Source organism: Fusarium subglutinans (assembly GCF_013396075.1).
Source record: "Fusarium subglutinans strain NRRL 66333 chromosome Unknown NRRL66333_c0000040, whole genome shotgun sequence".
Lineage (NCBI taxonomy): Eukaryota > Fungi > Ascomycota > Sordariomycetes > Hypocreales > Nectriaceae > Fusarium > Fusarium subglutinans.
Window position 1 is genome coordinate 34013 of NW_023502103.1, and position 20473 is coordinate 54485.

General features: G+C 48.3%; 6 protein-coding genes across 6 annotated transcripts; 2 read left to right on the top strand and 4 right to left on the bottom strand.

Moving 5' to 3' along the window:
- Positions 1 to 16: 16 nt before the first annotated feature.
- Positions 17 to 367, bottom strand: FSUBG_4394 (uncharacterized protein; the record flags this gene model as incomplete). The annotated part of the gene is made up of 1 exon (XM_036682378.1): positions 17 to 367. The coding sequence occupies one exon, from the start codon at positions 365 to 367 to the stop codon at positions 17 to 19; it is 351 nt and encodes a 116-aa protein (XP_036540010.1).
- A 447-nt stretch (positions 368 to 814) lies between these two features.
- Positions 815 to 3761, bottom strand: FSUBG_4395 (uncharacterized protein; the record flags this gene model as incomplete). Its single annotated transcript, XM_036682379.1, has 3 exons — positions 815 to 1718; positions 1931 to 2161; positions 2209 to 3761. 3 exons carry the CDS (start codon positions 3759 to 3761, stop codon positions 815 to 817), a joined length of 2688 nt encoding a protein of 895 aa, XP_036540011.1.
- A 911-nt stretch (positions 3762 to 4672) lies between these two features.
- Positions 4673 to 6167, top strand: FSUBG_4396 (1-aminocyclopropane-1-carboxylate synthase; the record flags this gene model as incomplete). The annotated part of the gene is made up of 5 exons (XM_036682380.1): positions 4673 to 4837; positions 4884 to 4925; positions 4983 to 5385; positions 5435 to 6092; positions 6146 to 6167. The coding sequence occupies 5 exons, from the start codon at positions 4673 to 4675 to the stop codon at positions 6165 to 6167; spliced, it is 1290 nt and encodes a 429-aa protein (XP_036540012.1).
- Positions 6168 to 6375: 208 nt separating this feature from the next.
- On the bottom strand, positions 6376 to 7404 carry FSUBG_4397 (phosphoribosylaminoimidazole-succinocarboxamide synthase; the record flags this gene model as incomplete). Its single annotated transcript, XM_036682381.1, has 2 exons — positions 6376 to 6946; positions 7058 to 7404. The coding sequence occupies 2 exons, from the start codon at positions 7402 to 7404 to the stop codon at positions 6376 to 6378; spliced, it is 918 nt and encodes a 305-aa protein (XP_036540013.1).
- A 5147-nt stretch (positions 7405 to 12551) lies between these two features.
- On the top strand, positions 12552 to 15083 carry FSUBG_4398 (general repressor of transcription; the record flags this gene model as incomplete). Its single annotated transcript, XM_036682382.1, has 8 exons — positions 12552 to 12604; positions 12661 to 12744; positions 12807 to 13296; positions 13344 to 13472; positions 13547 to 13936; positions 13981 to 14048; positions 14096 to 14307; positions 14368 to 15083. 8 exons carry the CDS (start codon positions 12552 to 12554, stop codon positions 15081 to 15083), a joined length of 2142 nt encoding a protein of 713 aa, XP_036540014.1.
- A 1100-nt stretch (positions 15084 to 16183) lies between these two features.
- FSUBG_4399 (KAP95) lies at positions 16184 to 19093 on the bottom strand (the record flags this gene model as incomplete). The annotated part of the gene is made up of 6 exons (XM_036682383.1): positions 16184 to 16370; positions 16421 to 16529; positions 16579 to 16822; positions 16871 to 18850; positions 18904 to 18962; positions 19045 to 19093. 6 exons carry the CDS (start codon positions 19091 to 19093, stop codon positions 16184 to 16186), a joined length of 2628 nt encoding a protein of 875 aa, XP_036540015.1.
- Positions 19094 to 20473: the final 1380 nt, after the last annotated feature.

Consider the following 20473-nt stretch of genomic DNA (forward strand, 5'->3'; position numbering starts at 1 on the left):
CGGAGTTTTCGGCTATTTAAAGACGCCGTTTTTGAGATCGAAAGGACAAGCAAACGTCACCGCCCTCATGTTGCGAGGGAAGACAGACAGCAAGAGTTCCGACCATGCCTTGTTCCTTTTCCGAATCACTATGGGCTTGGAAGAACGATCCGAGTTCGTAGAGGAAAAGCTTGTGAGGATCTGCTCGTAGTTCGAACATACCGAGTCCTTTGGCCGTATCACGCAGTATCCTTGAGCTAAAGTCCTCGAACCAGTTCTTGTTCACGAGATTGAACTTCGAGGCATCGAGCTTCCATGTATTGCGTGCCGTAGTGTCGACGACCATCCTGTTGCGGAGTTCAGATTGCCGGCACCCGTTGGCAAACATTTTTTATTGCCTGCGCATCATCGTCTTTCAGTGGTAAGCGGATAGGACGATGCCCTTCGATTACAAGACCTGTATTCGCGTATTCAGTGTAAGTATCGAAGGTACCAATTTCACTGGTGGATGTGATTGAGTCAAGCCCGTGCGACTACATCGGCATATTTCTCATCTGAATAGGCAGACACGGTATGGTCGAACTCGTCACTTTGACCAAACTTGGGTCTTTGGTCGACGTTTCGGTAATATCGCGGAGTTGCGAAGGGTTGATGTATCTTGTCAAGGATGACGAACAGGTAGGACTGCCCGCTGGAAATGGCCGTTGCGCCATCCGTGTGCAACGTTGGATAACAGTTGCCACAAGGCACAGGTGAATGCAGGGACCCAAACCATCTTGCTAATAAGACCAAATGTGGGAAACGAATCATGACAAGAACCTGTTTGTCCGCGGCGCTAAACGTTGCCCGCTTCTGTCTGGTTTGCTGTTTGACCGTCTCTTTGATTGTGCGGCAAACCTTGGTCTATGCCGCCCATCTCGGAGGTGCAAAGTCGTTTAACAGGCTGTGATTCGTCCGCAGTGGGTGGCCTTCTTACTTCAGGGGAGTTCAGTGGCGGTCCGTATGGACTTACTCCCGCCAGCAAGATGATCTCACGGTATCGTTGCTCACCAAGTGCGTTCCTCATGAAGTCACCCCGGAGAGGTTGAAGAACTCTCTCTAAGCCATTGTAGTTGTAAATCCAGCTTCGCAAGTCAGGTTCAGCCTGAACCGCCGTCTTGGTCACTTTGAGCTTCTCACACGTGCCGGTTGTCTGATCCAATATCCTTAAGGCTTGGAGCGACTTTTCTACCCCAATAGCATGTTCGATATGCAACCTTCGAGTCTTTGGTGCGTTGAATTCCCAGACAGTATTCTGAGGCGAAGTCAGGAATCGATCCAGCTCAGCACAATCCTCACAGAACCCACAACCTCGCTCTCGGAAAACCAATCCGCCGCCAGCCTGGGATTGCCTGGGCAAGTCAAGGCGGATAATTTTGCGCACAAGAAGCTCGAGAGTATCCAACAAAGCTGGTATTTTCCTCCACAGGCCGTCTGCGGCCAAACGAATGAGGGGGGTGATCAAGCAGAAGATAATGCCGAATGGATCTTTGACAAGAATCCACCTCGCTTTCTCCGCCACAAAGAGAGAAAATGTCTCTTCAATTACCCTAGAAGCTTCTACGAATGCTCCTATAGCGTGACACTCAGTGATGAGCCGAATGAAAGGGGCGCAGATCAAATCGTGTCTTGGAGTCTCAACCAACCAAGCTTCTTCCGTAGGCTCAAGCCTAAGGGGTGAGAAGTTGAGCTCACCATCGCTGTGATTTATAATGCCTTTGAACATTTTCTTTGCATGTTTAAATTGTGGTTCATTTCTGAACTGGTAAATGTGAAATAGAAGTTGAATCAAAAGTGCGCTATGGCTCTCGCTGTGACGCCCAGACGCAACTCTGGGAAGCAGCCTAAAACCGTCGCATGAGCACCAAATCGACTTAAGTAAGTAACGGTGGGCAAAAGAAGATAGACGAACCTATTGACAATCCATTGAGTACTGTCGCCACGGAGCCGTATTAAGTCAAGAATCATTTCTAGATCTTTATACTCCCAATTGAGCTCTGTGTTGAGCTTCTCGTCCATTATTGTCTCGGACCATTCATCGAAAGATTTCCATACAGGTGGACTGACAGCCAGGATAGTACGCGAAAAGTCGCGATACCATGTTCCAAGTTCCACAATGGGCTTCTTTGTGATATCGTCAAGCCTGTACTGAGGTTAGGTAATGCACAGCTTTAGACGCATGAAACATACCATTCTTTCCAATCGATAGAATCTTCTGAGCCTTCATACTTGCTTGCAAGATACTCTGTAAGTACATGCACTACAGTTATGGGTGTTTTCCGGAAAGCTGTTGTATATAATGGCATATAACCAGACCTCAAGCACCAGTTCACAATGGGGTTGATGCATGTGCATAGCACTTGCGTATCATTCCCAGGGTCGCAAAGCTTGTCGATTATGTTTTCTGCCACCTTGATTGCACCCGCAGGATTCTTCTCCAAGTCGTCCACGACCATCGCAACAACAGGTGCCACACCTGGATGATGGGTCTCTTGATCTCGAATAGGTAGTCCTGGCCGCCGAGAGGTGTTTGGACTACCATCTGGTCTCACCAGCTCCAGCAATCCTTGCTTAGGTATCAGAATAACAGCATGGTCGTGCCAACGGCGAGTCATGTCGTGCTCTTCCATGAGATATTCATTACTCATGCCCTCGTCATCATCACTGGCAGGTTCAATCTCCCATTGCCGATCCACGTCAAAGCCCAATACCTCGTTTTCTGCATCAAGCTCTTTGTTTTCTGCCAAGAATTGACCTTCAGGCGTGAAGAGTCCGTTGATTGAACTTTCCACAGTTTTTCGAAGGGTATTATAAGTGACCTCCTGCGTGATTTCAGCAAACAGCATGTAAAGCCCAGCTTCTGAACAAGCAGTGGACAAAGTATCACAAACCGCCCTGTCCCGGCCTTTTGCTTCTTGGAGAGAAAGAACCCCCGTGCCTTCCTTGTCGTCCAACTTATACAGTATCTTTTTGGTGCTAAAATGTCGGCGCTGCCACATCTGAAGAACTTCTTCCACACGGCCACTTCCCACATATGACGGAGGGACAGTGCTTTGCCCATCGCTGAACCGATGGACTATGTACGAAATAGTGAGACGATATCCGGAGACCAATTCCGTGGCCAAACTGTGTGCAGGAGAAATCCAACCGATGGCGGACAGGTCGAGAGCCGATGAAGTTGCAGTTGATACAGTTGTCCTTCTTCCACCAAGAGATACACCAATATCTCCACCCTGATGCTCAGACGGCAGACAAACGGAAATGTGGCCGACAATGTGATCAGATTGCTCAAGACGCTGGTCTTGCTCGGCTACAGGGCCCAGCCCTTGAAGCGTCAACTTTGTGGGACTCAGCAAGGCATTTTCTATGTCCAGCTCCTTGGTGATTTCCTGTGTTATCCTGTCCAGACATGACGGCCAAGCTGGATTGATCAAGTCGAACTGCGCACGGTCAAGCTCCCAGACATTCTGGGCCTTGTTGTCAGTACCCTGAACCGAGTGGCTCAGCTGTTTGATGATATCGGCATAGTGATCTGTTAGAGGTAGCGGTATTATTTGCTGCCCTCCAATCTTGAGACCTGGGTTGACGAACTCCTGGTAGCTTCTGAAGCATACAAGTTTAGGTTCTGCCTGAATGGCATTCAGGGACGCGAACAGCTTCTTCTTCCAGTCAGTTTCTTCAATTTCAGACGCGTCGTCATCATCGTCATCACTAATTTCGATGACGTGTTGTGGTTGTAACATCCCGAAGGTATGTTGGGGTGTAAAGTGTCATGTCATGTCTAGGTAGGAGACAAGATGCGATGAAAGAAGTTACTTGGTTAGAGTTTGTCACACGTCAAAAGTGGCACGCGTCTCATGGGTAAGCGCGACACGCGAAAGAACTGGGCCAAAACCAACATTCAACCGAAATATGCCAATTTGACCATCTATTGGCATTTAATTCATTAGTTTTTAGCGATGGATTCTTTACCACTCCAAAAGAGAATAGGGCTATATATCTGTACCCAAGAGGCTCAGTGCTGCGGCATTTCGGCCAGCGGGTTGATAGCTCGGCCCGGCCCGTTACACCTGACGTCAGCCAAATAGGAGGCAAGGAAATTTACAATCTCTATTCTAAATGACAAAGAGTCTGGCATGTATTTATGATAGATTGAGTAGTCTTCTAGACTGCCTTCATAAGCGTTTTCAGCACCTCAGTTCAGGGTCAGAAGTTCTCTTGCTCGCTCTTCAAGGCGTTCACAATGCCAAATCCACCATCTACCCATTTCTGGTATCAAACAACGCGAGCTCACTCGAAAGAACCTCAAAGGACCTGGAGCGCGTGTACATTTGATCGTGGACCAGCTCTGCTCAATTACCTGCCCATCAAGGTTCTTCGTCAATACCGCGTTTCATCTTAAGAAATGCGTATATAATATGCCTAGGCTGGCAACGCCAGCGGGGATAATACAAGAACTATCCGTATCTCACAGCCAATATATCACTTCCTGTTTCAATCAACAACCTCCCACCATTAACCAAATATATAACTTTATAATACCTCCAAAGGCCAGCAAGAGTCAGTTTGAGCAAGTATTGCAGATCTTGCATTGGGCAGCTGACTCATCAGCCCCGCTGTTGCAAGACAACATCTCTCAAGTGAAGCCTTCACCATGTTGATAAACCTTGACTTCTCCGATTCAAAGATGGGTTTTCTATCACAACGAGCCACAGAGGCAGTTGGCGGACTAGATCTTCCATGGAGGTTCGCACCGAGGGGAGACTATGATGCAGACCATAACCCAAATGGTTTGATATCCTTTGGCACAGCTGAAAATGTACGAGAACCTTTTAGCCAGTGCTTCAGAATGCTGACCATATTAGGCTTTGGTGACAAATGATTTGAAGGAGTTCACAGACAAGAACGTAGGAGCGCATTTGCCAATTCTGGAAACCAGAGTAGCTTATAACCCACGCACATAGGTCACCATCTCACAGGAAGATTTCCTCTACCGAGGTAGTCATGCAGGGGGTTCTCGCTTCCCCAAAGCATTAGCGGCCCACCTCAATGAATACTTTCAACCTTATAGCCCTGTAACTCCTGATATGATTCGGTGCGTTGGTGCGGCTACCGCAATGCATGATATTCTCGCGTGGGGAGTCACGAATCCCGGGGAAGGTGTATTGAGCAGCAGGCCTATATATGGCCGATTCGAGCTTGATTTCGGTAACATGTCTCAAGTCAGAGTCGTGTACTCCGGCAACAAGATAGAAGAAGCGCTCCAAGATGATATTGTCGAAAAGTTCGAGGAGGCGTTGCTGCGTTCCCGCAAGGCCGGGGTTGATGTCAAGATGGTGCTAATCGTTAATCCCCATAATCCCCTTGGTGAGAAAATGTTTGTACTTTCCTCGCCCAATCACCTAATAATTCCCAGGCCGCTGTTACCATAAGTCAACGCTCGTCAGTATAATGCAATTCTGCCAGAAACATAGACTGCATCTACTGAGCGATGAGATATACGCCTGCTCTGTTTTCGACTCAGATGAGCCGGCAGCCCCTTTCACCTCGATACTTTCAATTAATCCAACTGGCATTATAGATCCAGAACTTCTTCATGTCACTTATGGTCTTAGCAAAGACTTCGGTGCGGCTGGTCTTCGACTTGGTGTCATAATCACTCGCAGCCAACCTGTCCTCCGTGCTATCGAAGCGGCCATGCGATTCAATAACCCCTCTGGAGCCAGCTTGGCTATCGGAAGTGCTATGCTTGAGGATCGAGCGTGGTGTCGAGCTTTTATTGACTCTTCACGGCTAAAGCTTGCACAAGCCCATCGCCATATCACGTCCCAGCTCCGTGACATGGGTATCAAGTACTTACCCGGCAGCAACGCAGGGTTTTTTATCTGGGTCGACCTATCCCCATACCTTCCATCCGACTTCGACGGAGAGTCGAATCAAGAATTTGCTCTCGCGAAAAGGTTGCACCAGATGGGTGTGTTTCTGCACCCTCGCGAGGAGCATTCTATCGAGCAGGGGTGGTTCCGAATGGTATATTCGCAAGATCCAAGAACAGTTACCGAGGGGCTTCGGAGGTACGTTGATGGTTATTGCATTAAAGACCAAGTGCCAATGCTAATAATTCTAGAATCCATAAAGCGATATCTTAGCCTGAATGGCAGTAGGAAAAGATAATCAAACTGATGACGGGCAAATTCAGACAAGTGTCAGAAATTTCAAAGTTAGAGGTAGAATACAGCCAGCCAGCACACATAGGAATATAAGGAACTGTAGCTTTGATATCACGCTAGAAATCAAACCTCAGTCCGAGTGATGATGATTTGATACCTTATCTTGATACGCACTTGTATCTGCCACCTACTGGCTAACAGCATCCTCGAACTTCTTACCAGTCAACATGAGGAAGGCCTCTCGGTAGCGGTCTGCTGTAGCTTGAACGATATCCTGGGGTAGCTCCACACCCTCCTTGCCCTTGAGTCCTTCCTTAGTGAGCCAGTTGCGGATGAATTGCTTGTCAAAGCTGTCCTGGTCGCGGCCAGGCATGTAGCCGGCTGCTGGCCAGAATCGAGAAGAGTCAGGGGTCAGAACCTCATCGACGAGGTAGATGTTTCCTTCCGTATCCTTGGCAAATTCAAACTTGGTGTCGGCCAAGAGAATGCCTCGCTCTTCGGCGTACTTGGCGGCCTCCTCGTAGATCTTGAGGGAGAGTTCCTTCACGCGGTCTGCAGTCTCACGATCACCAACCTCCTTCCAAGCGTCATCTGGGTGGATGTTCTCGTCGTGTTCTCCAGCGTCAGCCTTGGTGCTTGGAGTCCAGAGAGGCTGCTTGAACTTTTGGGCTTCTTCCATGCCAGGCTCGACGGTAATGCCATGAACGGTTCCCTTCTGCTTGTACTCCTTGAAAGCTGAGCCTGTTAGGTAACCTCGTCTGTTGGACTGTTAGTGCTTAAACGTCCCTACAGAGCACGAAACTGAAGACCTATTTCATATGCAGGGGAGGGTTTCGCGTGGTACTTTTGCATTATGACGGGGGACGTACACAATTGATTCGATCTTGATGACAGAAAGCTTCTTCACAACCATCGAACGGTCCTTGATGGTCTTTGCTTCTTCGGGAGTAACGCCTTCGGGAATATCGAGACTGATGAAATGGGTGCGGAGACCAGGAATGCGCTCTGTCAAAACTTGGAACCAATGAGCCGAGACGAGGGTCAAAATCTTGCCCTTGTCAGGGATTGGGTTCTTCAGAACAGCGTCGTACGCGGAGACACGGTCGGAAGCCACGAAGAGAAGAGTGTTCTTGTCTGGCAGCTCGAACAGGTCGCGCACTTTGCCCGAAGCAATCTTTTGAAAGCTTGGGAGCGAGATTTCCGTCAAAGCAGACATTGTGACTGAGCTCGGTGGATTACAATTGATTAGTTTGACTTGCTGGAATAAAGTCAATTCGTGAGTGGCCAGGGTTAGTCACGGTTGTGATGATACCTGAAGGGAGCAGGTTGATGATGAGGTGATGAAAGTGTGAGGAGAAAAATTTAGCTTGTGACTTGGATACATCTTGGAAAGCTTCTCCACTGAGTCATAGAGATATATGCCAGTGCGATTTCGCCATTAGAGACAGCTGACCAAAGTCTTTGATGCGAAAGCAGACTTTCCACCTGTGACGCATTCCTCCTCATAAAATAGCTGAACAAGAACCGATCACACCTACTGACAGGGGCAACAAGAACGAGTCGCGTACAGTGTTTTACAGTGTCAAAGGACACTTTCGGCACGGTCTCACAAGACTCCACTCCAACGATGTTATTGGCTACGGCTTGCTTTCATCCATACTTCAATATTGTTCAGTAAATTACCTGGAGTGAGTATTTCGAATGAGTAAATGTGATTCAAAGGCTTGCCTTTTACCATGATATAATGAATTTGCTCTTAATCGTTTCTTCTTCAAAGCAGGTCGAGTTCCTTTCGTGATCGCCATATCTGTATCAAACTGTATGGCAACTTTCATACAGTTAGCCACGAGTTTCGCGAGTATAAAGACGAATGGAGCAACATTAGAATACAAAGTGGTGGCCAGTATATGTATTTTATCCAGTTTATGAATCTCGAATCGCACTGCCAGTGTTCACAAGAACAAAATGGTATGATCGCACACTAAGATATCCACTTTCCCTTCGTCTCCGGCAACATTAGTAGTCAAAGGGAGGCAGGAACATTGGATCCGATACTAAGCCTGGTTTGGACGATGTTCCTATATGAGTGCAATAGACAAGACGCGATCTCATTGTAAATCTGTGTTAAGAATTGCAGCATTCTAGATCAAAAGCGCCTGTTATATCAGACGGGTCACATGCGTTCATCTACCAGTTGTTCGGGTCCTCTTGCTCCGGGAATATATGCCCTATGAGATGAATCATTCTTTCATTCGACTTCTTGGACTTTTAAGTCTCAGCCAGTACTCTCAAGACACCATTGGCTTCCGCCAAATTCGGCGCCTATCTTCTGACTACTGCCTAACTTGCTCAAAGATATGTTATTCTCTGTTTCCGTCCCTAAGGTTAATCACGAGAACTGTGCATTTAAGTGCCCAAATCAGAATATCACTCCCCTCAGACGTTCAAGATACATACTTTCTATCATAACATTAAAACATGCATTCAGTACAGGCGGACTAGCGTTTGTCTAACAGAATGCTGTTAAAGTCACAGACCTAATAGAATGAGCTCAAGTTTGCCTCCAGATACAAACTTGAGAACTGCCATGTATCGCATACCGTTCCAGCCAGCCTGAGTTAGAACTTGTTGATGTGCTGCCCGCCTCCAAAAGGTTTGCATGGCGCCTCAGTATCGCCACTTTACTCATTTCCCCATCCCTGCCACAGGAATGTGCATAAGCCGGAGAACGGGAGTAATTAATTAGGCATCAATTAGAATTCTGATGTCTTGGAAGCTTGTGAAAGGGGGAAAAGGGTTCTGCAGAGTTTGGTTCTCAGTTGAAACAATGAGGATACCACCTCCATAAACTTGATATCTCATAAACGTCGTAATACTAAAGCTCAGACTCTCTCCAGCCCTAGATATTAGCAAACGGCCCGATACGCGAGTAACTCGTTCAAAATAATGTTTCTGGTCTGGCTCGTGCGTCAAAAGCTTTCCACTTGATCTCCTGCCTGAATGGGAACTCATCTTCAGCCCTGGACTAGGCATATAAGAGGGTACAAGTAGATGGGCATTGTGCCATGTTTTAGGCTGTTTATAGACCGACATGTCAATAGTCATCATGGCAAGGACCTTATCACATATATCACAGTAAATTTCTTGTCTTTTCGTGTGGCAGACTCGTTCATGAACTCAGCATCTGTCTAAGTTAATACCCCAACTTACCTCCCTCGAACATTACTAATACGAATGATTGTTTTCTCAGTACAGGGGATACTGGGCCACTTTTTAAGCCTTGAGAGGAGTATTTCTTGCCAGGCCTGTGTAATAATAATTTAGATATATCATATTTCAAGGGTTGTGTCAAACCTTAGAGCCTGCCGATGAGTTCTGTGTCATGACTACCTGAAGAGTAACAAAGAATTGTATGGATCGCTTACGAAGTCATAAAAGACTGAACCCACCCCGAAAAGCATATATTCGGCATTTACGTGCGTAGTAGTTAGGTAGGTTTAGATATTCCAAGCAACTACGTGCATTTACCGGGCAGTCTGTCTTTTCGCCTACGGCTACAAGTTTGGTATCAAAACTGTATAACCGGCAATTCATATGTCACTGATTCCTGATGACAGCTGCTAGGCAAGATGGTGTTCCTAAAGCTCTTCTCCGCGCTTATTCCCTTGTAAACGCTTTCCAGGGTGAGACAACCCGAACATTGCTATAATCAGATTGAATGGTTCCTCCATCGTTGATTGGTATCAGCCCATTCGGACTAATGTAGTAACACCAATTATAAAGGCCAGGGCCTGGGAATTGAAAGCTGATGGCATTTTGTTGACCACGCTGCCCATCCTTAATCGTATGTCATCAAATCAAAGAAGGCCAAATAATCAAACACCCCACACTGGCTTATATTTCAGGACCTGTCCGATCAAAGTGGACCAAAGCGAGTCGTCTTAACATTGTATGTTATAAATATCACAGCTTGACTTTGGATAAAACCATCGGCACTTCTTATCCGTTTATGCTTGGTTCGAACCATTCTTACAAAGGGTCGAATATAACCCTGGCGCCGAGGGTTGGGCATCGTCCGCGGGATCTGGCCGGGGGAAGAACATGCCGATCATGTTTCGAGTCCGGTACTTGATGGGAATCAGGATTCAACTAGGGATAGTTCCAGCTTTAATGGGAGATAGAATGCCTGGACGTCAACCTGCATACCTAGTCGCACCATGTTCGTCTCCAAGTGTGGCTCACGCTTGTGATAGATCCGCTGCTCCGTCAAGACAGCATTTCAAGGCACTCGCGGCAAGATTGGATATGCTCGCGGAACTTGACTGGGACTGCATGATCTTGAGGAAAGAAATGAAATCTTGTGAAAGCTTCACTTCTTGTCTTCTTGTGGCAACAAGACTAACGTATTAGTTATCTTCGCGCAAGGCTTAAGCTCAACCGATGCTAGGTCGATGTCAGCATAGATGGACTAGTGTCTTGATCAAATGCCCATCACCGATGTACCCTAGGTACCGCAGTCGCAAATCGACGATTTCATCAATGCAAATCTTGGCATGGAGTTGTGTGGCAACTCTGGTGTGCTTGGAACTCATCGACGTAGAGGATCAGCGATCAGCCAATAAAGAATACAAAGCGATCCTATATTCGTCTCGGCTTGTTTCGAGATTCAGTTGGTAGGTGAGTGACCGTGAGTCCCTTAGACCATGCCAAGGAAGTCAACTGAAGAGTAGACATCTTTACTGTGCTTGAAGGCTCTAGGATGAGCTTCGGGGGGGGGGTTTATTGGCTGCTGCGTATCAAATTGCGTACCACTCACCTATAACAAACAGGATTCCAGCAGCAAAGCGTGTGGGGGGTTGAAAAGATAGAAACAATTGATCAGGTTCGTGGCGGATGATACGCACTACACGAGACCAATACAATATCTTGAGCAATTTTGAGATTTTTCAGCTCTTCTCTTGGCTTCTATACCTAGTGCCTAGGCTTGGTATTGATTTACGTCAAAGCACATCCCAAGCTTCATAGATAGCGAGCGAATTGCCCAAAGCTCAACCATGGTCGTGGTCTAAATATTATCCTAGTCAAACCGGCCAATCCCTGTGCCCTTGCATTGCCGTTCTTTGACCAATCACGGTCGTTCCGTTCGTCTCGTAACTGCTTCGAGGTCTCTTAGGCGCGGCTGCAGAAGCAAGCAAGCAAACAAGCAAGAATGTCTCCTCTTCACTCATTCTCAACAACCAGGTATTACTTATATAGAGGGCGAGGCCCCTGCCAGTCAGGCACCCATAACATCCCCAGGGTCTTGCCTCATCACCTATTATCATCTTCACCGACTGTTCACATCATATTTCGAGTTTTGCGCTACGGGTCTTCCTTTGGATTTTTGATCATCAGATTCGCGTAGCCAAGTAACGCTAACATAGAAACAACATCACGCAGAGTTCCAGACGCTCCCACGCAGTTCGTCTTGGCCATTTTTGTTGTGATGCCCGTTCACCGAGGCCGTTCTAAGCCTCCTCCTTGTGCCTGTTTTTGATCTCCTCGGCCCAGCTTGTACTGGGCAGCCCTCAAGGAGGAACTGGCTGGACTACAAACTACTTATAAAGCCACGACGCGAGTGCCACAGAGCTGGTGCCAACTACTAAACTGCAGATCAACGCTTCCTTGCCGATCAGCTGTGCCCGGTCAATCTGATCGGGCAGCTTAATACCCTTAACACCCTCGTCTTATGAGCCAATCGCCTCACATGATCTACCTATCCTACCCTCCGATCTCCACAGGCATACCTTAATACCTTCTCCTCTTCTGCTCATAAGCGCTTGCGCTTGTACTTAGTATTCCTGCCTACCTAAGCGACCTATCTGTACTGCTTTGAAGGGTGGAAGTGAAGCGCACCGCTTCGTGCTCACCTGCTGCTACGCATTGCCTTTTGTTGGCTGGACGGCGTCGCGTACTTTGCCTGGCCTGGGCTGGGCTGTCTACAATACTTTTTGCCCTGTAGCCAATCTCCCGCTCCCTCGGTCTACCTAAGTAGGTATTCGGTCTCGATTTCAGCAAGTTCTTCACACTAAATCCAATCTAACACAGTATACAAGGCACAAGGGTTCAGTTTCACCAGGATACTGGCCACGATTGGTACGCTACGACGTCGGCATCAGCTTCCGCATCAGCTTCAGCCATTGGCGTTTAGAGTACAGTGCATTCTGTCGTTCGATTGCCTTTTTGTAACCTTGCTTGTTGCGGCACCAGCATCTACACCAGCACCAACACCAACACCAGGTTCCGGCGCACACATTGGTATCTACTAGAGCTCTAGTGACTGCTATCGTTTATTTGTATCTCACCACTTGCCGGAGTGGAAACATGCAGTCCTCCGTCCCGGTCGTCAGGCGACGAGCTGCAATTGCTTGTTCCCGGTAGATGAGCCTGTCTCGTGTCTTTTGCGATCTCGTTTGCTGACCCTATGCCACAGATGCCGGCAAATGAGAAGTAAATGTGTCCGCGATCGTAGCCAGCCTCTCTGTAAGGCCTGCTTTGACGCAGGGGTTGAGAAATGGTAGGCTTCTCAGATCGTATTTCTGCAACTTTGTCTGAATTTCTGTATAATAGCGTCTTCAGGCCACGAGGCCTCCCAGATTATGATCGAAATAAACGGCGTCCGCGCGTTGCTGGCAAAAGGGCTGCCAAGACAACTCGACAGGATCCAGGAGGATTACAACGTGAGAGTCTTGCTCCAGGCACACTGAGTAACGGATGGGAAAATCTGCCTCCGCCACCAGAAATCGTTGATGGTATAAACCAGTTCACACGGCACTACTTTCAACTCGGTTTCATTCCTAAAGAACAATTTCCCCGGCGTCTGCTCAACGATCGCACGTCTGTCAGCGTCTTTCTCGTTGTCAGTATTCTTAGCATTTCAGCTCGCCTCAGTCGTCCTCTATCAAGGCGGTATGGATCCGGCATCAAGGCATCCGAGTTTTTTATGAAACGGGCGACAGAAATTGCACTCGGCGAGATATTTCCGACAAAAAATACCCTCGAGAACTGCCAGGCTTTTTATCTTCTTAGCATCGCACAACAAGGGAATGGACTCAAGGATGAGAGCCATGTACGTGTGGAAGACTTGAACAACCCGCCTCATTACTGACTTAATAGACGAGCATGGGCCTCGCTCTTCGAATTGCGTCTGCAATCAAGCTGCATTTGGAACAGACTTATGCTTATGAGACTTCAAACCCCACGCCTAATGCCATCATTCTTCGCGAATCCGCACGGAGGACTCTGGTAAGTCATTCCAAATAAACAAACGTTGGCGATATAGCTGAATAGAATGTGCTCAGTGGATGTTACATAGTCAGGATCAGCTACACTCATGCTCTTCCTCGCCCATCTCTCTCGCTGCTTCGGATATCGACGCCCTACTACCTTGTGATGAAGAAGACTTCGCCAATGGGCGAGAGCCTCCTTCACGAGCTGCTCTTGAAGGCACTCCACGTGCTATCAAGGACCCAAGCCTGGTCAACGATCCAAACCGGTCTCTTTTCGGTACTCTTATTCAAGCGCACGGATTCTGGGGCGTTGTCACACGGGATGCAGTCAACTATACCCCATACTCTTATCCATGGGACCCAGAGAGCAAGTTTGCCAAAGTCTCGAAAAAACTTGATCAGTGGGAAAGAAGCTTGCCTCCCAAGCATCAATGGAGTATGGACAGACTTTCTGAGTACAAGGCCAAAGAACAGGATCTGGTATGCGGCCCCTTCTGTAGCAAACCAAGCCACTAACAGTCCAGGCATATCTCGGGATCACAATGATTCCGCGACTTTGCAATATCATTCTCCGTCGCCCATACTTGGAGTAGTAAGTTTAGACAAGCAGCACATAGTGCCAGGCCTAATATGCGGTAGTATCCTGACTTCACCACCCGAATATCGCCAGAGGCCGTCGATCTATGACCACATAGCATGCGATCTTTTCAACAATGTTCATAGACTTTACGAACAAATCGTCGCCCAGTTTACGGGTCGCTCTTCAGATGAAAGTGTCGGTGCACAAATGGCCGCCTTTTGCGTCTACACCTGCGGCCTATTTTCCATATATCTTTGGCGCTATCCTCACTGTAAGTTGACCTGATCGAAAATGGTATACCCTGGGTATTGATTCTCTTCGTTTCATCCAGTCCAGAACATCAAGTATGACGGGGAAAAGATGTTTCTACGCAGTATGGATATTCTGAAGGAATGCAAAGAGGTCTGGCCTCTTGCTTCTCGTTGGGTGGATGCCTTGAGCCGCTTTTCTCATGATCCTAACAGTTCATTTAAAAGCGAAAATGGAATGGCGGATGGCAGAGACCCAACCCACAACCCATTGACTCGCCTTCCTACGACCACGCCGATATCATCTAGCGCGTCTCCTACCTCGTCCTTGTACACTCGACAAAGCAATTCCCTTGCTTCAAGTTCCATCGCTCTGCACTCTTCACCTCCAAACGATAGCTCTGTACCCATATCTACGACTCATATTATGGCCTCTCATTTTTCTCAACCCCAAATCCAACAGCATCTACAGATTCATTCCCATCCTCATCAGCCACCGCTATCGGTAATACCACAGCAGCAGGCTTTTGTTCCACCTCAGCTTCAGCCTCAGCTTTACATGAGTCCTAATAATATTGCCAACTTTGACATGGTCCTGGAGGGCTTCGACCCCAATGTTGTCCAAGCTTATCCGATGGCATCGCAGGGCAACGCTCCGTTAGCAACTAGCATCTCAACAGTTATGGATATCACCAGTGGGCCACTGAACCCTCCTCTGGACGGCTTCTTGGACGAGTTGAACTATTATTCGTACGGATCCCCGGAATGGATACCAACAAATAACTTATTCGAAGGCTAAAACAAGTGATTTGTCTTAACGCTGTTTGGGATCCAATGCTTGCAAGAAATGTTGCAATACAGTGGTAGTCTTCCATTCCATCACGTTGGACAGACCAGGCAGCAAATTGACACACTTTTTACAGCAGGGTATGCTAATTCCAAATCTAGTCATGTTCCTTACACTTCAAATTCAGATAAAATTGAAAATCACGGGGATCATTTCTCACACTTGAATGGAACTCTTCTCATCTTAATAGGCAAAAATGTTCAATAGCTTGTCAGTTCATTTCATAGCCAAGACCTATCATGGGATCCGATATATGAAGTGTGAATTTCACCATGATTTAGAACCACACTTGATAAACAGGTTCAAATGTAAAGCCTGCGTTTCATTTGTGGTAATTGCTACGTCTAGCTAGGATTCATCAGCGGAAGATGGCATTTCACATCGTCTTGCAAGTGTCCGTGGGTTCATGGATTGTGTGAGAGCCAACGATTGTTTGACTATCGACAGCTACAGACGAGTTCACTTGATACTCTAGTCCGAAGGTTACGTTTCAATGTGTCTTCGCTCAACTCTAAGGGTCCCCTACACACTCCGAATTTTCAAACTACTCCTCAAGAATCCCACCGTGTTCCACAAAGGTGGTTTGTCCGAGTACGCCGTCGTAAGCCTTCCCTAACACTTGAAAGGGAATCCAAGACAGACTCCATGGGCCGTGACAACCAGGGCTGCAAAAGCAGAACAAAAAAAAAGTAATAAACCGACCGCCTTGACTCCCTATCCTCTACATGAATTTTGGGCCGCCGCCGCTTTTCATCTTCGCAGGGCATACATGACTTCTCTATTCCATCATTGCATCTGAATAAATAAAACAAAATGGACTGTGTAGTGTAGTGTAGTGTAGTGATATGATAGGGGAATGAATACATCATGTAGCGATGAATATGCCAGGTGAAGCGTCATAAGGGGGTATTTGAATTACTGTAGTGTCGTATGGGGTCTATATACATGCAATGGTCGTGGGGATCGTGCTATGACTGGGGAGGGGGAAGGGAGCATTTATTTGTGGCGGCGATCGCTCGCCTTGGATTTGAGATAAGAGTCTGAGTGCCAGATCAGTTGGCCATGACGGCCTGAGAGCCACCCAGTTGGCGTTTAACCTGCTCGCGGGCCCAGCGGGCGGTCTCGATGGTTCGGGGCTGGAATTCCCGGTTGGTCTTGGTCTCCTTGATCATAACAGTGAGCCAGTCTTGGCGGAAAGCGTCAACCAGTTGGCCGTCGGGGTAGGCATCAGCAAGGTCACTGCTCGAATTAGCATACTTCATGCAAATTGCTGGGCCAGAATAGCTTACCCAATAACGCCCATGGAAGCCCGCATCAAGGATTCGCTTCGGTTCATATCACTAGCGATAATGCTGAGGGCGTTGAAGATGAGAGGGACGTATTGCTGAAGAGCTTGTGCTATGATGTGTCAGTAACGCTTGCATGCCGGACAGACAGGACGACATACTCTTCTCGCTGACCTTCATGGCGCCAATAATTCCGCCCCAGGCATCCATAATACCCTCACGAAGGGAGACGACATAGTCGTACATCTCGTAGGGGCCCTCGGGAGAAGCGGTAACAGTTGTAGCTTGCTCGAGAACCTGGGCAACTACGGACAAATATGTCTCGAAGTGACCACCGATGGCACCAGCAATGTCGCCAAAGCATTGCAGGATAGCAGGCTTGAATTGGTTGGCCAGAGTGGTACTCTGCGGTTGGTTAGATATATCAAGACAAACAAATAGGGGGGTACATACTCTGAGGTTGTTGAGGAGGTAGTTCATAAAGTTATCGCAGTAAGGCTGGCTGCGCTCGCCCAGAGATCGAGTAATGTCGCTGACCAGACCAATAGCCATGGAGCAGAGACTGGGCTCGTCCTGGTTTCCGAGGGCGTTGTACAGGAATGGGGCAAAGGCATCCATGTACTTGACGAAATCCTCCTCCATAGCAGTGGAAAGAGCGCTGATGGTAGCGAAAACGGCATCAGGAACGCTAGACTTGCCACCGACGCTGTTGAGGATCTGAAGAAGAATTTGCATGATACGATCACCCTGAGGAATAATCTCCTTGTCAAGGCGAGAGATGATAGCCTGGAGGACAGTGCACAGGCTGTTCTGCATCTCCTCGAGGGTGATCTTGTCCTCGACACTGACGACCTGATTCTGAAGAGGAACAGTCTCTTCGAGTCTCTTGATGATGACATCAGAGAGAGAGGCTACTGGCTGTAAGCTTTCGGAAGCAGCGTTCTGCACAAAAACGTTGAGAACCTCATAAGCAGCGGTTCGCACTGAGGTCTCAGTTTCTGTGCGAGCAGTAACGTCCAGCAGAGAGCTGACGGCATTGTTGAAGTGGGGGGTGATAGCGTTAGAAGAAGCGCCGAGATCACCGGCAAAACGCTCAGCCAAGTTCATAAGGGCCCAACAGCATGAGGGCGCCATCTTGGCGCTGCTGAGAAGACCCTTGAAGAGCGACTCGATCAAAGTAGGGAGCTGTGCCTGAGGGTCGATAGCCTCGGAGCATGCCTCGGTGATTCTGCCCAGGGCATATGCAGTCGAGTCCTTGACATGCAAGGATTGATCATCCATCATGGTAATGAGGATAGGCAGGGCCTGCTTGACGATAGGGTCCAGGACCTTCTCGTCAGGACCCTCCATGATAGCGCCGAAAGCAGATACAGCAGCATCTCGGTTATGCCAGTCTTCGTGACGTAGGTTGCCCTCCACAAACTGAAGGACGGATGTGATGATCGTAGCACCAACGGCCTGTGCGTACAGCTGCAGACACTGGTAAGCAGCGCGGGACAGGTTGTACTCGTCGTCGGTGGCGTCCTCGTCCTGCTTGGTGAGGAGAAGCAGGAGAACCGGTACGACTTCGTTGGCAGCAACGCGGGCAAAGTTGTAGAAAGGGCGCATCTGGTCAGAGCTCTCTACTTGGGCGTTGTCATCCTCGATGGAGATCTCCTCTTCGCAAACGGTACTCCAGAACTCAACAGCCAGCTTCGCGACATCCTCGTCATCGGACTTCATGCCAAGAATGGTAAGACCAAACAAGGCCTTCTCCATATAGAATCGCATGTTCTCGTAGTAAAGGGCCATGATTCGGTTAAGGCAGCCAAAGGCGCCCTGTTGTATCCTCGAGTCGTCGGCTTGTGTGGCCTCGCAGACGACCTGCATGATGTAGTTTCGCTCTCCCTCGTGCTTAAAGTTGTTGCCGACAAATTCGAGCGAGTCACCAAGGGCGGTGATGGCAGCGAGGCGAACCTCGATGTTTGTTTCCTCCTTTCGGGCTCCTTGCACAACAGCAGTCAGAATAGCGTTTGAGTGTGTTACCAAAGCCCCGCGCAGCTCAGCATCTTGGCTCTCGCAGATGTAGCCAATAGTGGTCAAAGAAGACTGCTTCTGGTGGTCGGCACCCTCGCTCACATTCTTGACAAGAAAAGGTAGCAGATCGTTCCACTGGCCACGGGGTAACTCGATAGCGGCAATAGAAGAAATGACCTGGGCGGCGGCAGTGCCAGCCTGAGTGTTGGAAGAGTTAAGAGTCTGGAGGGTAAGCTCTTTGACCCTGTTCTTGGTCTCGTCGTCTGTTTGCTGGAGCCATTTTGCTTGCAATTCCTGATGACGAGCAAAGTCTCGGGTTGTGAAGGCGTTCTTGAGGGCGATACCGGCAGCAGCTCTGATGGAGCCATCGGCAGAGTCGTTTGCTAACTCTTGTACGAGGGTTGCGAGGTATAGGGGCTAGTAAATCGTCAGTCGTCATTCGAGCGGAGGGAGGATCAGGGGTGCCATACAAAGTTGCTCTCAGCGGCTTGGGTAAGTTGCTGCTCGGCAGCATTTCGCAGGTTCGCATCTAACCAAAGTTAGCATTGGTTCACTTCACTCGCAGATAACTGCTCAAGTTTCAATCGGCGGGGAGGGCGCGGGATACTGACCAGGCGACAGCGAATTTGCGAGCACCTGGTTTATCTCTGAGCTCGACATTTTTGAGATTTAAGAACGGCTCGTCATGCGGTTTCGGGAGGTATGAATAATGAGTGAGGCGCAGAAAGGCGTAAATGTGTGAGAATGAAGAAGAAGAAGGAAAAAATAGAGCCTTTGGTTAGGCGCACGTGTCGATAAGTTTGGCAGATGGAAGAGAGAACTGTTCTGGATGAGGCGGAGAGGCGGGGGTTTTTTCCCACGACGGGGGGCTCAGGCCAGGAGAGGAAAAGAACGGGTATGAGGGTCGAACGAGCTTGGCGGGCCAAAAACCGATGGAACGGGGCCTCGTTTGATTTGATGGGCTTTGAGATGCTTGATTGCTAGCAAAGCGGTGGTGAAGGAAGAGAAGGTCCTGACTTTAGACAAAAGAAGTGTTGATATTCTACGGCTTGATGTTACAGGGAGGAAAAAGTTAACCTCTTGGATCAAAGGTTTGATGATGGCAGCCCGCTCTTGCCTTCAAAGTCGCTACCGCCACTTATTTTCACACTGTATAGCACTGTGCAGAGGTGGTCTGTGAGAGGCGGTTATTTTTCACCAACAAGCAGCAACGTTTGGTGCCTGATTTGATGTTCAGGGGAATGTAATGACAAGAGATGCAGGCATGTGTTTAACTAACAGACTGCAGTTATCGATGAGAGTGAGAATCATAGTGACGAACAGGACTGAGGATGCTGTGATTCATCACCTGTAGTTTACCTGCTGATGCGTCACAGCCCTGAGCCTCACTGTGACTACTGTGCCTACATCCAATGCCTTTCCCCACTATGCATGCATATAGGACCCCTCCACACCGACGGCCATGCCCTTCTTTCACTCCGGGACCTTGCGACAAAAGCCATTGTACTTTCCTGACTGGTGCGAATATATCTGCAGCAGGTTTCGTTTTGTTTTGTTTACTATGAGACGATACATGAGACTCTGGGCTGCCTTTGGGGTCCCGTGACCTTAGCTTCTTATGCACGCTGTCGCTTGTGTTAATTCAGGTTTAGGTACTGGACTGCTGTTAGTTCCAATGCGTAGAGCCTCCACTATGAACGCATAATTCAAACCTGCTTTCATTACTTACATACACTGGGAGGTAGGGAAAACTTCGCTTAATCTATAGATATGTTAACAGTCGCACTGTACGCCCTATGTACAGTGCCCCGCGGTGAAGAAATTCACACAGGCTTCTTTTACAGTGCCAATCAAGAGCAAGCAAGGTATCTCCCTCCAGGGCTTCCATGTGAAGTTTGAACCTTGCGGTACTTCAGCCCAGGCAGCCAAAACAAATGCCATCCAGGGACAATAGGGCCCTGGCTACCAACCTTTGCCGGGAGTTTAAAGTTAGGCATAGCATAGCACAAACCCATCCCTTCGAATAGTTCCTGCTAAAGA